A 15,636-nucleotide genomic window follows, 5' to 3' on the forward strand; every position below is an offset into this window, starting at 1 on the left:
CTGCCCCCTCCGAAGACTGACATACTAGTAGTGAGCGCAGGTAGTGTACAGTGTTGAGTGATTGAGTGTGCTGAGTGATTGAGAGCGATGAGTGGGAGTGAGAGACAGTGAGATTGAGTACTCTGAGAGTGTGAGTACATTAGTTTATCACTGTGATGCATTACATTGACATGCATACTTGGCATGTAGGCATAGGGATGCATTTTCTCATGATATACGGTATTGTCACATTCATGAAGTCTCATGCATATTGACATGTAGGCATAGAGATGTACTTTCCTCATGTTATCTGATAATGAAATATCTTATCTGTTGTTGACAGTTTTTGGGAAAAATCATAGTTTTTCTGATATACTCATATTTTGGTGATTTCGGTGAAAGATTTTGAGTTTTTACTGTTATACCTGAACGACATGTCTATTTTTCGTAACTGCGAATGAGTTGAGTATCATATCTTTGAGTTATTACTTGTATTGTTTTTATTATATTGTTACGAGTTGTTCTTGGTTATTGGTGTTGGACTATGACCTTCTCCAAGCTCGTCACTACTTTCAACCTAAGGTTATGTTTGTTACTTATTGAGTACATGGGGTCGGTTGTACTCATACTACACTTCTGTACCTTACATGCAAATTTTGGAGCTGATGTTGTTGCGTATGGAAGGAGATGACATTGGAGATGTACTTGCGTTTTGATTATAACTGCCTCTTGTTCTTGGTAGCTATAGATTTATAAATTTGTTTATATATATTTTGAACTGATGATGTATTTATTTCATACCAGCTTTGTAAACTCCAAATTTAGAAGCTAATGAATTGTACTACCAGTCCTGGGTAAGTTGTATAAAAGTTTAGTTATTTCATCATTTATGTTTCCCCGTAAATCTCATTTGCATTGGGTTGTTGTTAATTGACTTACCTAACAGGTTCGGTTAGGTGTCATCACGACTAATTAGATTTTAGATCGTGACATTAATAAACTTACCAAAACTTCTTGGCCGTTCCTGCCTAACAAAAGCTTGATGTAAGAATTCTACCTCTAAAGCTGCATTTATTGATTATAGGTCGGTTAAGAAATTAAGTGCACGTCGTTTAGTTCTTTCATTACGTAGGGGCTCAGGAAAGGGAGACAGATAGAATTGAATCTACACCCATAAGAGACTTCCATCGGTATTACTATATTAGTGGGAACAAAATAGATTTTAAAAAAATTGTTATCCATCCATATTATCCACTAAATAAAAGTTAGATAATGAACTTTAAAAAAAATATCAAATATGGATAAGATCTATACTATCCACTTGAAAAATGAATTTAACTTTTATATTTGCAAAGATTAAAATTGGGGGTTCCTCAGGTTTGAAAGACTAAAAATTCTCCCAAAAATGACCATATTCAAGAAGCCGATTAATCTATTTTCTATCCGTATTAAATATAAATCGGATTGGATAATTTATCCATCGTTGCATTACTCGTTTCCGACTCGCCCATATTCGACCCGACCTAACCCGCATGTTTGCCACCCCTAACTAGACTATAAGCCTTCTTTATAGCCTGTTTGGCCAAGCTTCTAAAATCAGCTTATTTTGAGAAGTGTTTTTCTCAATACTTTCTAAAAAACGCGCTTTTAGTGAGAAGCAGTTTGTGTTCGGCTAATTCATTTGAAAAGCACTTTTGAGCAGTCATTAGTGTTTGGCCAAGCTTTTAAAAACTGCTTCTAAGTGTATTTTTCTCAAAAGTGCTTTTGGAGAGAAGCTACTTTTTTCTGCTTCTCAAAAACTGTTTTTGCTTCTCCTCAAAAGCACTTTTTAAAGCTTGGTCAAACACCTCAATTTTTGGCCCTAAGTACTTCTGGCCAAAAAATACTTTTAGCCCAAAAAAGCTTGGCCAAACAGGCTATTAGTCAAGTGTCAGTTTCCATTTCATAAAGTAAAGAACCGAGGGTCTATCGGAAACAACTTTATTGCCCTTCCAGGGTAGGGGTAAGGCTACGTACATCCTACCCTCCCCAGACTCCACTTGTGGTAATACACTGAATTGTTGTTATAAAGAAACCTACAATAGATGAAAAGAGAAAAATGAACTTAGAACCTCCGACAGTGAAGGTGCAAAGAGCAAAGAGACTGTAGTTGCTCAATTGTGTACATTACAAGAGAACCCATTTGACCCATATTCTTCATTCGCTTCTGGCAACCAAAATAGGGAATTAGGCATGAACCCGCCAAATGCTAAGCTAGCTGCTGTTACCAGAACCTTCATGCTGTTTTACAACTTTTCGCATTCAAAACTTGTTGGTCCAAGGATGTATAGACGTATCAATGAATCATTTAACTTAAGCATCTCTAATGTAATTAGGCAGGAAATAACAGTCAGATATAACGGGGAAACATTGGTTTACTACCTATAACTGAGCGTAGTTGTTGATGTTGTATTCTGTTTAAAAGGGAAAAGCCGAGGACTAACTAACCAATCAAGTGACTGAAAAATCTGGACAAGAAGGTCATCCGCGTAATACCATTTTCTAACACTACCTTTTATCTCCTCCAACCACGTACAAACACTTGCATTTCTATCAAACTGTCAATAAACACTCCAACAGCAAAATATGTAATGCTTCTGTATTGTCCGATGATGTGCTCGATGCACATTCCAAATTGGTTGGCTTACATAAATCAACACCAGCCAAACATTTGCAACCAGAGAAACCCCGAGATCTGATGGTTATTTTCAAAAGTCACATGCTCGATAACAGTGTTTCAGCCATCGCACTAAAAATCACTTTGAAATTTCATCATAAAATAATAGTAGTTCATTCAGAAAGCAGTCCATCCTGAACAACATAAAAGTTACAACTGTAGGACATAAAAGGAACAGGGTGAAAGGAACACATCTTGGAGGTAAGGAATGTTAAAGAGCACCTCCTACCTCTGCTTTTACAAAATAGGATAATAATACATAATAATACAAAGAGACATCTGATACATGTGGGGAGCAAAGGGGAAAAAATAGATACAGAGAAATAACATAGCTTACACTTAAATTATATCTACCGTACAGTGGGAACTCATAAACCAAGGGACGGGCACTGTTTTCTGGCATGCTCCGGAACCAACTTCAATAGAGACTCTGCAGACACACCCTTTAACTCTGGCAAAAGAGGTATGGGTTCAATACTTTTAGTTGTGAGAAGAAAGCAGATTTGAAGGAAATTTTTAATAATGACATACCATGGGCCTTAAAGTTAAACAAGGGGGGAAGGACACGGCCATTTGGGAGGCGTGTATTAGGATCACGAAGCTCATCGAAGAAGGCATGGGTCACTGCCTCTAACTGCATTCAAATCATTACATTCTCTCACAACTTAAGCACTAGATAATAAGTAATTAATTATATTCAAATTTCAGCCACAAAGAAGAATTGCAAAGACACATCACTTTCCCAAATTAACTATCTCCAAGTAACTGAGAAAATACTACATAGTCATAACATAACAAATCAAAATTTATATGGAATGGCCATTATTCCAAAATGATCACTAAACAAAGCAAAGAGACATGTACCATTAACAAACTTAAGAACCAAGCAAATCAAAAAACAAACTTAAGAACCAACTTCACTTATCCCTTAAATATAAAAGAGAACTAATGCCACTCAAACAGAACAAGACATTCCAGACTAAATAACTCACAAACAATTAACTCACTAGCTATCTTCAGATCCTGAAAAGCACATTCCCTTTTTTTTAGCAATCTACAAAAAACATTCATGGAGTGCTGTGTGTAAAAGCTACTTACGCTAAGTCAAAGAATTTGTAGGCTAAGAGAGTATCAAAATGAACAAGGTAGAAAGGGTGCTCATGTCGCTTAAAACTAAGAACCTTCAGAACCTCAAACAATTACATATTATACTGTTATTAGCAATAAAAATAAAATATGGAATAAACTGTGCCAATACAGAAGGAAAAGGAAATTGGATTTCGTTACTTAAAAAGTGATATGCTCCCAAGAATAATAGCAGCCTCTCAAACACTACACTCACTGCATCTGTTTAACATTTCCGGATATTGGTAGTTTTCAGCCTAAAGTTTTAAAAAAGTTCTTTGAAAAAAAACATGCATCACATTTAAGAGATGAGAGGGAAGAACGGTAAATTTGGGGGATAATATATAATTACCCCCATTGAGGTTGTAGCATATTACCTAATGCACCCTTTAACTTTGCGCGCGCGCGGGGGGGGGGGGGGGAGGGGGGGCTATTTTCTTATTATAATCGTTTTAAGTGGTGTAAATACCCCCTTTATCAACCAGCACTAGTTTCACAAAAAAATATGTGAACACACGCACCAATCATGTGACGCCACTTCAGTTTTATTTTAATTTTCCTTTTTTCTATTTTTTTATTTTCCCTTTTTCGTTTTCTCCATCAGCGATTGTTTTTTTCACCACCAGTGTCCCCTTCTCTATAGCCACCACCATTTCCATAGCTAGCACCTTCATTGAAGCCACCACCAAACATCATTAAATTCCCACCATATTAGAATTTAAAAAGTAAAATCATCATAAAACTAATAACTAAATCAAATTCTGAAGATTACAATAGCCACAAAATCCAAAAAGTTCAAAAATTAGCACCACAACCGGTACCGGTACTGTTCCGTCGTTTTCCGGCCACCTTTTATCCAAAGCGCAGTATCCTCAAAACCCTTAAGTATGTGAAAACGAAAATAATTGTTCTTTTTCCTTCTTTTCTTCTTTATATATCCGTATTTATTTAATCTTTATTTATAATCTTTCATTCTAGATCTCCAAGCATTTGGCAAACGAAGTCCAGAAAGAGGCCATGAAATTTGGCAAGAAGTTGAAGGCCCAGAAAATTTGTGTAGATTCCAAGGACAACAATTGATTTGGTGACTCCAATCTCATCGATAAATTCGTGTGACCAAAAGAAAATCCAAATATTTCTTGTAGCAAAGGCAGAGGGCAAACAATACAAAATTGAAAAGTTAAAGAAAAGAAAAGAAAAGGGGGAGGAGTTTGGTGGAAGTTGCAGAGAGATGTATGAAGATGATGGCTAAATGGGTATAAAGTAATAGGGAAAAGAAAACAAGAGAGAAAAAAAAGAAAAATAATGCCATTTTGAAGGTTTTCACGCGCAGGCATCAAGTGCATTACATAGCAAGTGCCACGTATGCTCAAAAGGAGGTAATAATTCGACTAAAAATAAAAATAAGGAGGTCATAGGACCCCCGTGAAGTGGAAGGGTGCATTAGGTAATGTGTTACAACCCCAATGGGGTAATTATGTATTATCCCTAAATTTTGGTGAGCAAAACCGAAGTTAAAGCATTTGTGAACAAAATTGGCTAGAATGTAACAGCTGATGTTTAGTCATTTAAAAGAACATGAAAACACACAGACAATGCCAGAGATGCAAAAGATGACCAATCTGTTATCACTGGGCCCATAGCGGCATATAAAATACACTCTCAATAATAAGTAGCATACTTACAGCAGTGCAACGCAAGTTAGGTGAGTACTGCAGTAGTCTTGAAACCAAATCAACAGCTTCTGGAGGCATGCGCTTATGAAATATCTAATATTCAACCATTAGAATTGACAAGATGCTCTATAGATACTTGATACTGCTAGAGAGGGGATGGTTCAGTAAAAACTTGTATTTCAAGTACCTTGTGCCACGGATGAGCTTTAATTTGGGGGAATTTGAACTCATTATAATTTGGATTCATGCATTTAATTTCTTCCCTTGTAGGAGTACCCAAGACCTGTAAAAGATATTAGGAAATTTGGGGCCAACTGGTCAGGTTTATCTCAGGCTAAAAGATGATAAATTAAATGTCAGTTCCATGCAAAAGATAGTGCATCTTTTGGGTCATGTTTATCAAGGACAACAATGGAAATATCAATTATAACAAACTTGTCCACTACTAAACAGGGACTCTCCTTTCTTTCTTGGGCAAATCATTGAACTCGTTTTACTAACAATGATTAAGAATATGAAATCATTACGTCAAGTGGAACAGGAGAATGAATGTCTAATGCAACAAAACTGGCTCTCAACGTTCAAGAGGAACTCCACTTATGGATTAGAACCAAGAATCTGAATCAGTAAAACAAAGTGAACTTGACACAGATTCGACAAGCAAATTCATGACAAATACCCAACCAGTGGCCAAAACCATTTGCCTTTTACACACTATCAGATCAGAACCACATAATTCCGGAAGCAGACAGTCCGAAGCCTTGTCTAAACTGTAATTTGTTGGTAAGCATATCCTGCCATTACTCAGGGATATTAATTCACAATAATCATAAAATTCAAAACTGATCATGTTTTGGACAAAAAGACTTTTACTTTAAAATTATCAAGTAAAAGACAAGTCAGAAAGCACAGTTCAGGCTAAGAACCAGGTTCACTCTTTGTGTCCAGGGGCAGATTTATAGCCTAGATTATGGTGCATGTGGACCTATGACCCTCCACCAAATTAGGTATATTATGTACATATTCCGTAGATCTAATATTAACTGTTAGATCCCACGCTCCAAAATGGCTAAATGGTGCACTTGATTAGATGCTAGGTTATTTATCCAGAGGAGCAGAAATTTATTATCACTTAATACTTTTTGTTTTCCCTTTCTTTTTCTCCTTCCTTTAGTTTCGAAGCCAAGCCCCATTCCCCACTTTCAGTCCTTCCTAAACTCATTCCCGATACTTAATTCTCCCTAATCCCAAATTGTACTAAAGCCCAATTTTGATTTTGTGTCTCTCTTTCATGCTCTAGAACTCTTGTTCTCAAGAAGATTTTGCTCTCAAACCCATGAGCTTTCTCTCTCAAGTCTCAAAAAGGTTTTGCTTTTAGGTTAAAATTTATTCCCTTCTATTTCGATATTTGATGAATTATTCCTCATATTTTGCATCTAAGAAGTAAGAAGATTGGCTTTAAAGTTTTAAATTTTTGGTAAAAGGATTCCTTTCGTACAATTAAGGTGCTACAATATTGACTTAAAAAATTTCAGCTTGCTAAGCTTGGTCCACTGGTTTGTTTTAAGTGACTTCTCTCGTTTGGTTTTGTTTCTAATAAAGGTCCTTTACAGTGATATAGTTGCACTTGGCAGGACATTTATTTGTTCTCTCTAGACGTGGTGGTGCACTCATGTTCATGAAATCCTAGATCCGCCTCTGTGTGTATCTATTTTGACCTTAGCAACTACATTTTCTTCTGAACTCCCACATACACCTAAATGAGAACCTTAATTGTTACATCTCCTTCCCATAATCTAGTTGATAGGGATCGTACAAAACCCCCAATCAGGAAAAAGTGGCTTCTCCCTTATAAATCTCAGTTGCACAAAAAAAAAGCATCAGATGGTAACCACAAATTCAAAGAAAGGTCAGACCAAAAATTGCGAGTTTGCCAAACATACAGAAGAGCAAAAGGACAAATATACAACCCAAAGAGGGTGACAACACTCAAATAACAGCAGCAGAGAGGGGAAGAAGCTGAACAAAAAGAAGTGACAGAGACAGCAAATGAGCTGATCAAGAAAAGAGGAAATTACCTTAATGATCTCAACAAGCTGATCAACTCCACTTTCACCCGGAAACAAAGGCTGAACGCAAAAAGTAAACAATCAAATACATAAAACGGACCACATAGCATAGAATAAATTCTTTCTCATTAGACAAAAGTAACAACCTACCTGCCCAAGAAGTAGCTCAGCTAGAACACAGCCAGCAGACCAGATGTCAATAGCGGTAGTGTACTCTGTTGCTCCAAATATAAGTTCAGGCGCTCTATAATACCTAGAGCAGATGTAAGAAATATTTGGTTCTCCTTTAACCTTCCAAGGATTCAGAAAGAATAACCAAACATCCAGTCACAGAATGCACAAAAGAGCCCAACTCAGTAATGTGGAAGAGAGAAAACAGGGAAATGTATACACACCAGAACTTTAGCACTTCCAAAGTCACACAATTTAACCTGGTGAGTATGTGGATTCACCTGCAAAAGGAGTTACGACCTTAGTCACTAAGTGTGCCAAGAGAAAACGCCAAATGGAAAGGGGCAGAACATAATTATGCTTGATAGCAAATGAACCTAACTGTGAAGAACAATTGGTCACACCACAAGCAACTGGGAGTCTGGGAGTGGAACCACCAGCAATGAGAAGTCAACCGAGCCAAGTAACCCATTTCTTTCAATGTCTATAGAATAATTTTACATCAGCCTCTGATTAACTAAGACAGTACGGATGCCAGATGTCTTGTTATATTTGACATATCACTAGAATATTTTTTTCTATTCTTCTTGTCAACTTTTTGTCTCAGATTGCCACCTCTAGAGAAACCAAAAATAGGATAAAGGACGATCTCTCAGAAGGCACGAAAAAACTTGTGGAGCCAATACAAATGTGGCAGTATTTTGTTACTCTTTGCAGATCAAGCAAATGAAAGCTTGTGCATGCTTGCGGACTGTAACGACCCAACCTATCGATTATAGTTTTAGCACCTCATTCCTTGATTTGAAACTCCACATAGGTTTATAAGATTTTTATGACTTGCGGGTATGGGTAGTTTCGATCCCGAAAGACTCTGGAAGATTTGGAATCATGACATGCTACTTGGTGTTTAAGGAGTTTTAGTAGCAACTTTACCCCTCGATTTTAGTATTTGCACTTTCATTCATGTTTCGAGACCTTGGATAGGTCCGTATGTGTTGTTGGACTTGTGGAGATGATTAGGTTAGGACCCGCGGGGCTTGGGTGAGTTTGACGCATTGGGAGCAAGATTGAAAAAAATTGACAGCTGAAGCAGGGTGCAGTGCAGCCAGCACTCCAGGAGTGCGGTCCGCACTGCTATCACTGAAGCTGTAGATCTACATTTCTCTTGGTCAGTGCGGCTGCCATTGAGGCTGCAATGGAGGAAGTGCGGTCTTTAATGGCCAAGTGCGGACAACACTACAGTGAATTTTCAAAAAGGATAAATACTGGATTTTGGTGATTTTTATTTCATTCTTCACCATTTTGGAGACTTGGGAGCTCGGTTTTGAAGAGTTTTGAAGTAAATCTAGATCTGCAACCTTTGGGTATGCGATTCTAACTTGGATTTATAATTATTACATGAATCTAACCTTGAATTTGTCTCTTAAACTTGAAGTCAAAGAGGAGAAATGGGGTTTTGAGACCTAGATAAAGAATCACCTAAATGGGATTTTGGAATGTACAAATGGACTCTTTATGAAAATCTAATAAATTTAGACAGGGAGGTTATGAGTCAACGGATTTGACTTTTAGTTTCGGAGTTTGACCATGTGGGCGCAATATTGAATTTGGGTTGACTTTGACCTAATGTTAGATTAATACTATGAAATTGATTCCTTTAGCCTTTCTTAACCTTGTTAAGCATACTTTTGACTAGGTCAAGCTTGTTTGACGGATTTGGAGCAAGAACATGTGATTCTTGAAGGTTAGAGCTAGCCTGTGCTAAAGATACGTTAAGACATTGACCTCAATCTCAATGAGAGAACTTTTCCTAAGTTGTCTTGGTTGCTATATGCTACGTGTTTGAGGGTAACATATATGTAAGATGCTTTACTTTTTGTATGACTACTTGAGCATCTTATTCATGCTAGTATAATGTTATAGGCATCATTTACTTTTTGTATGACTACTTGAGTATCTTATTCATGCTAGTATAATGTTATAGGCATCATTTACCTGTTAGTTTAATATTATAGGCTTCACGGACCTTTTTTTCCATGATTTGAACTATTTAATCATATACCGTCTTATATATGCACCTAGTTAGCATATATTGTTCTCATTATTTTATTTGAGATTGTTTATGTGAGTTGTTGAGTTGTGAGGGCGTGTGAATTCACCTTCCTATTGAGGCATCAGTTAAGGCATGTGAATATATGTTCATGTAGGGACTAGGGTGTGTGGATTCACGTTCATGGGGCATGTGAATTCACTTTCCTGGTGTGTGTGTGGGGATAAAGATTCGTCCATTCATGAGTCGCCCTCCCATGTTTCTCTCTTGGTGGCGTACGCGCAAATTTGATAGTGATACCATTGGTATTTGAGGATAAAGGTGGAAGTTTTATTATTATTTAAGTCATTCTATATGCATGTTTATGCATTCTTATATGTTGTACTTGTGCAACAACAACAACATACCCAGGGTAGTCATACAAATGGGCAGTGGCGAAGCTAGTAATTTTCTTAAGGGTATTCAAATTTAAAAGAAGTGAAAAAAATTCCCGATAAAGGGTGTTCAATATGTGTTATATACCTCTAAAACAGAATATTTTACCTATATACACATTGTAACTTTTCGACGGTGGTCAGTCCATGTGGCTTTGCCACTGCAAGTGGGGTCTGGAGAGGGTAGAGTGTACGCAAACCTTACCATGCCTTTAAAAAGACAGAGAGGTTGTTTCCAGAAGACCCTCGGCTCAGGAAGGGGAGAGGGGAGGGGCAATGAAAAGCATATGTTATACTTGGACATACCATTTATATATGCTAACCAGTGTTTTAAAAGGTGTTTCTTAGGCAAGTCCCGGGGCGAGGCGCACCAAAAGCGCACCAAGGCATACTGGCGGAATGTAAATATTATGGGGTGTAAGCCCCAACATTCGGGGTATTCGCCTAGGAGTACGTCCCTCTAGTCGTTCATTCGGGGCATAATCCTTGAGGACTTTTCCAAATTTGAGTTAAAATTGCTTAATAAATCTTTCTTTAAAAACTTAAATATCCAAAAGTTAACTCATAATAAATTTTCAAACTAAAAATCTCAAAAATCAAAGATTTTCTCTAATTGTTTATCCTAGTTTCATAATCTTTTCTCTTCGTCGTTTACTACTGAGTAACAAATACACTTTAGACCTTTATTTGCAAAGTGCAAACTACAATTCTTACTTTGTTTCTACGCTTGCGTTTTCCTTCTTTATGCTTCATTTTCTTCAAGTTTTTTTGTATTTTTTATTCATTCTTTTCCAGTTAGTTTTTTATTTCAAAATTTCTTTTGGTATCGCTTTAGCTTAGATATTATTTTGATAACTCTATTCTAGCTAACCGTATTATACAATGAGTATTTGTAATTTGTTATCTAGTTTTAGGTTTTTAAAGTATAACTTTATATTATTATCATTTCTATTGTTTGGATTATTAGGAACTAGAATATCATAACTCTAAGTATGTACTATCATAGTCATGTTATATGTGTAATGCATCTTTACGTCTTTCACTTTTTCAAGAAAAAGATATTCTTTTGTATGGTCCATGAATATATTAGTGTGTTTATAATAGATAAATACATTTTCCAACTAATTTTATAATTTTCTTGAATTATTATAATTTTGAAATATTTTTTCATTCTATATTTTATTTTTTTAATATATAAAATATAAAAATTAAATACCCATGGGGCTTACGTCCCGTGCTTCAGGACTTTCGCCTCAACTCGTGTTAGATAAAATGTCTCGCCTCTTGCCCACACCTTTTAAAACATTGGTGATTAGATGGATTAGACGAGATAGGATTTTCTTATCACATGCTCTATTTGTGCATATCTTTTATGTTATTCCTGTGCTCTTCATTTTCTCTTCGTATATTGAAAAGTATTGAGAACCATATATGCAGTATGCACCCAAGAGTGTGGCCTAGTGGTCAATGAAGTGGGTGAGAACCATGAGGTCTAAGGCTCAAATCCCAATGGAGACAAAAAACACTAGGTGATTTCCTCCTATCTATCCAAGCTTCGGCGGATAGAGTTACCTAGTACCTGTCAACCTAATGTTGATGGTGGCAGATATCCCGTGGAATTAGTCGAGGTGCGCGCACGCTGGCCCGTACACCACGGTTATCAAAAAAAAATCTGTGGTACATAATTGTTTTCATACAGTGGGAAAGTTCATTCACACTAAGGTCCATTATCAAGAAATTGCACTCCATATGTCACGCAGACTGAATATAATTAAACATAAGCTAAAAGACTGAAAAAAGCAGATAAATATACCAAAAGATTCTGAGGCTTTATGTCCCTGTGGCACACTCCAATTGTGTGATGGATGTAAGACAACGCCCTGAAAATCTGCCAGACAGTAACAGCATCTTATACTTTAGATTACTAAACTTCAAGAACGTCGAGGATATTATTAAACTTCAAGTGCGTTGACAACATGGTAAATGATACATGTTACACAAGTTTCTCATCCAAAAACCATAGTTCATTGGAGCTTTCCAAAATTAGCCATCCATCAGAAAACAGAAAAGATATGGAAATTGATAGTGATAAAATTTATATATTGCAATAGAACAAGTAAAAAAAGTTCATCTAGGACAATGCAACAAGAAAAAGATAGTAAAGTTATATAAGAACTTCAGAAACAAACACGGTACCTGATATGTATAAAGCTTCACTAGTATCAATGGCATCCTTTGATTCAACTTATTGTAGTGTTTAATAACGCGATGGACAGTTTCAGGGACGTATTCAAGAACCAAATTAAGATATACTTCATCCTTCTCAGTTGTGGAAGAGAAGCAGTGCTTCAGGCACACAACATTTGGATGATCAAGAAGGCGCATGGTCTGCAGCTCCCGGTTCTTATATCTCTTGTCTTGAAGAACCTTTTTGATAGCAACAGTTTCACCAGTCTCTAAGCATTTTGCCTGTGTAACCCAATGAGCAAAATCATGTGAGCAAATTGACAGGGAGGGATGATGCCAAGTTATGAAGAAAATAATGATACCTGGAAAACTACTCCAAATGATCCCTGTCCAACAATACGTTCAGCCATATAACTGATAGTCTGCACCAAAAGGAAAAAAGAGAAGAAGTTAGTGAATACCATACGAAATTTTGAAACTACCAAATTGACTGGAAAGACAGATTGCCACATTACCTGTTTTGGCTGACCATGTCTACCACCAGTAGTTGTCACTATTATATGGCCTGTCTCAGTCCCATTACCATCCACAATAGCTGCTTCGATTTCCTACACATGAAACACTTTTAATCTGATAACAAATATTTTCAAAAGGAGAATCCAATGCCACTTGAAGAAACAAAATGGCCAAAAGCAGGGGATGAGGAGGCTTTTCAATATGCAAACCTTATCATCCCTGATTCTCATGTCATTCATCTCCTCAGGCAGCCTATCTACACCAACACTATGGCTACTGGATTCTCTCAAATCGGATACAGGTGCTAAGCCTACTGAAGTCATTTCCTGAAATTTTGCGAACTATTATCACCTCAAAAAGTCATTCACCTGATCAACATGGCATCATAAAGTATCAGCTCTAAGCATCTCTAAACGTATGAATAATGCATAATTCCTTTCAGCCTTTAGATTAATATATCATGTAAAATCTACAACATTTGAGATAGAACCAGCAATCCAAAGTTGGATTTGAATGAAATTCATATATACGTTTACATAGTTGCAAGTACTTGCAACAATATTAGACATTATCAATTAGCAAGGTTATGTGCTCAAATAGAAACAAGCCTTATGGGGTTTATCCATTTAAATGGATGTCCAGCTAGAGCTCTTCTTGCCAAATAAATCCTTTTGTCCAAAGTGAATTCTTTACTGATCAAATAACTAAGAAAGAGAAACTAAGCTAGCTGGAATGGTTTTTTTTTTTTTTTTTTGAGAAAGGAAAGGAATATTAAGCAAGCTAGAATAGCTGAAGGTTGTTGGCATTTAAGAACGGGCTGACTTTCACCCTTCAACCTTGCAATAGCTTCATCTATGTCACTCTCAAAGCCAAAAACTATAATATGAGCATCTAGCCAGAAAAAAGTATATGGTGAAAATACAAAAATGAAAATTTCACTAGTTATCCTATAACGATCTCGGTACCCTCACTATTGACCCAACACTGGTTACAGAGATGAGAACATGATGATTTCCAGCAAAAGGTTTCAACAATACCTATGGAAAATCAACTCATGGGATGAGATATCCATATGGCATATTATCAACAGCTATTGCATGCCCGAGACAGCTAAATCCATTTAGACTCGTAAATGCAAGATTCTCGTTCCATTTCTTTTATCTGATTGCACAATGTCATCAATTTTCACACTTGTTTCTCTGCAGCATTACCTACTTATACATTGAGCTCCAGCATTACCGAATTTTTTTTCATATACTACTATTACAGCTCTGATGGTAAGCAACCCCCACTTCCAACCGAGAGGTTGTGAGTTCGAGTCTCCCCAAGAGCAAGGTGGGAAGTTCTTGGAGGGAAGGATGTCGGGGGTCTATTTGGAAACAGTCTCTCTACCCTAGGGTAGGGGTAAGGTCTGCGTACACACTACCCTCCCCAGACCCCACTAAGTGGGATTATACTGGGTTGTTGTTGTTGTTGTTGTATACTACTATTACAAAAGTGTACCACACGTTACAACAGGTAAAAGCAGAGAACTACCACCATCTGCTTAAATCAAATTCCATTTGTATTGCCTAAAGAGTCAAGCAAACATCAATTCCACTTAACAATAGTGTCTACTGTCTGCTACACCATAAGCACATACTACACTACAGAATAGCTCCGAATGAGAAGTATAAACCGTGCCAAACTAAATTTAAGAGAATCCATTAGGCATATTACAGCTAAGAGGCAACTTGAGATACAAAACCAGCTAGTACAATACAAACTGCAGCTAGAAGACAACCGAGAATTTCACGAGGATTAGTGGCACACAATTCTAAACTCGGTAGGTAATGGTCACGCCCCTATACCTTTATCCACTTAAGTACGAGGCTAAGGTAGAAAAATCAATATTCAAAGCTCATTAACGGCCGTCTGTATATATGGATTGAAAATTAATGACGTCAAAAAAATTCTGTGCTGGTAGACATTCTTTTAAGAAAAAAGTAGCTCAAATAATTAGCTCAGAGAGAGAGAGAAACATCAAGGAAGATAAATGCAAAAGACGACTCCAGAATAATAGAAAAAGTCATTAAGGGAGAAAAATACATGCAGTTAATACAGCAATATCGAAGAAAACGAATAATCAAAAATTTACACAACGATCTAAGGGGATCCATATCGAAAAAAATTCAAACGCAAAAGCTGTAAAATGGATCTACAGCGAAAGAACAGAGAAATTAAACATTTTTCAAAAAACCAAAAAAAAAAAGTAGAAATGAGAAGTGTACCGATGAAATCAGAAAATCTTCAGGATATTGAGAATACGCCGATCATTAGAGGCTCTCAGAGAAACAGAGAAAACCTGAAATTGAGAGATAGAATCGCAGGGAAGATGAGAGAGAAAGGAGCTTTGATTTTTATTTTTCCTAATTTTGGTTTTTATTTGCTTTTTGATGATCTATAAATTTTAATTTTGACTAGATAATGGGGCAATGTGACGGTGAAGAAGTCTAGGCGTTATAAAGGAGATTTCTTTTTTATGTCATTTTTAAAATTTGACGTATTTTATAAATCTCGTAAACTGTACGGGCATACATCTCTTTTGACTATTCAAAGCTAGCTTTGTTATAAATATATTATATTATGAATGTTTATTTAGTACTCCGTTGTAAATAAGGTTCCTGAACAAGTTTATCCATATAGGACTCCACCGTAAATATGTTTATCTATT

At 36.6% G+C, this 15,636-nt stretch overlaps 1 protein-coding gene across 2 annotated transcripts; it reads right to left on the minus strand.

The window, feature by feature from the left end:
* Positions 1-2,763: 2,763 nt before the first annotated feature.
* On the minus strand, positions 2,764-15,417 carry LOC107781719 (shaggy-related protein kinase NtK-1-like). Of its 2 annotated transcripts, none has more exons than XM_016602459.2 (13): positions 15,194-15,417; positions 13,133-13,249; positions 12,923-13,015; positions 12,770-12,829; positions 12,417-12,689; positions 12,034-12,108; positions 7,961-8,017; positions 7,716-7,856; positions 7,575-7,625; positions 5,684-5,779; positions 5,506-5,589; positions 3,227-3,329; positions 2,764-3,146 (listed from the first exon to the last, which is right to left on the minus strand). In XM_016602459.2, the coding sequence occupies exons 2-13, from the start codon at positions 13,244-13,246 to the stop codon at positions 3,064-3,066; spliced, it is 1,230 nt and encodes a 409-aa protein (XP_016457945.1). In that variant the 5' UTR covers positions 13,247-13,249; positions 15,194-15,417; the 3' UTR covers positions 2,764-3,063. The 2 variants fall into 2 exon arrangements, with proteins under 2 accessions (XP_016457945.1, XP_075109812.1); XM_075253711.1 differs by having other exon boundaries at positions 13,133-13,291; positions 15,194-15,399.
* Positions 15,418-15,636: the final 219 nt, after the last annotated feature.

Source organism: Nicotiana tabacum, chromosome 5 (assembly GCF_000715075.1).
Source record: "Nicotiana tabacum cultivar K326 chromosome 5, ASM71507v2, whole genome shotgun sequence".
Classification (NCBI taxonomy): domain Eukaryota; kingdom Viridiplantae; phylum Streptophyta; class Magnoliopsida; order Solanales; family Solanaceae; genus Nicotiana; species Nicotiana tabacum.

Coding starts and splice junctions, on each gene's coding strand:
- LOC107781719 (XM_016602459.2), bottom strand. CDS start 13,246: ATGACTTCAGTAGGCTTAGCACCTGTATCCGATTTGAGAGAATCCAGT. Junction 12,830..12,922: donor GACATGGTCAGCCAAAACAG/GTAATGTGGCAA, acceptor CTTTTGGTGCAG/ACTATCAGTTATATGGCTGA. Junction 3,330..5,505: donor CTAACTTGCGTTGCACTGCT/GTAAGTATGCTA, acceptor ATTTGAATGCAG/TTAGAGGCAGTGACCCATGC.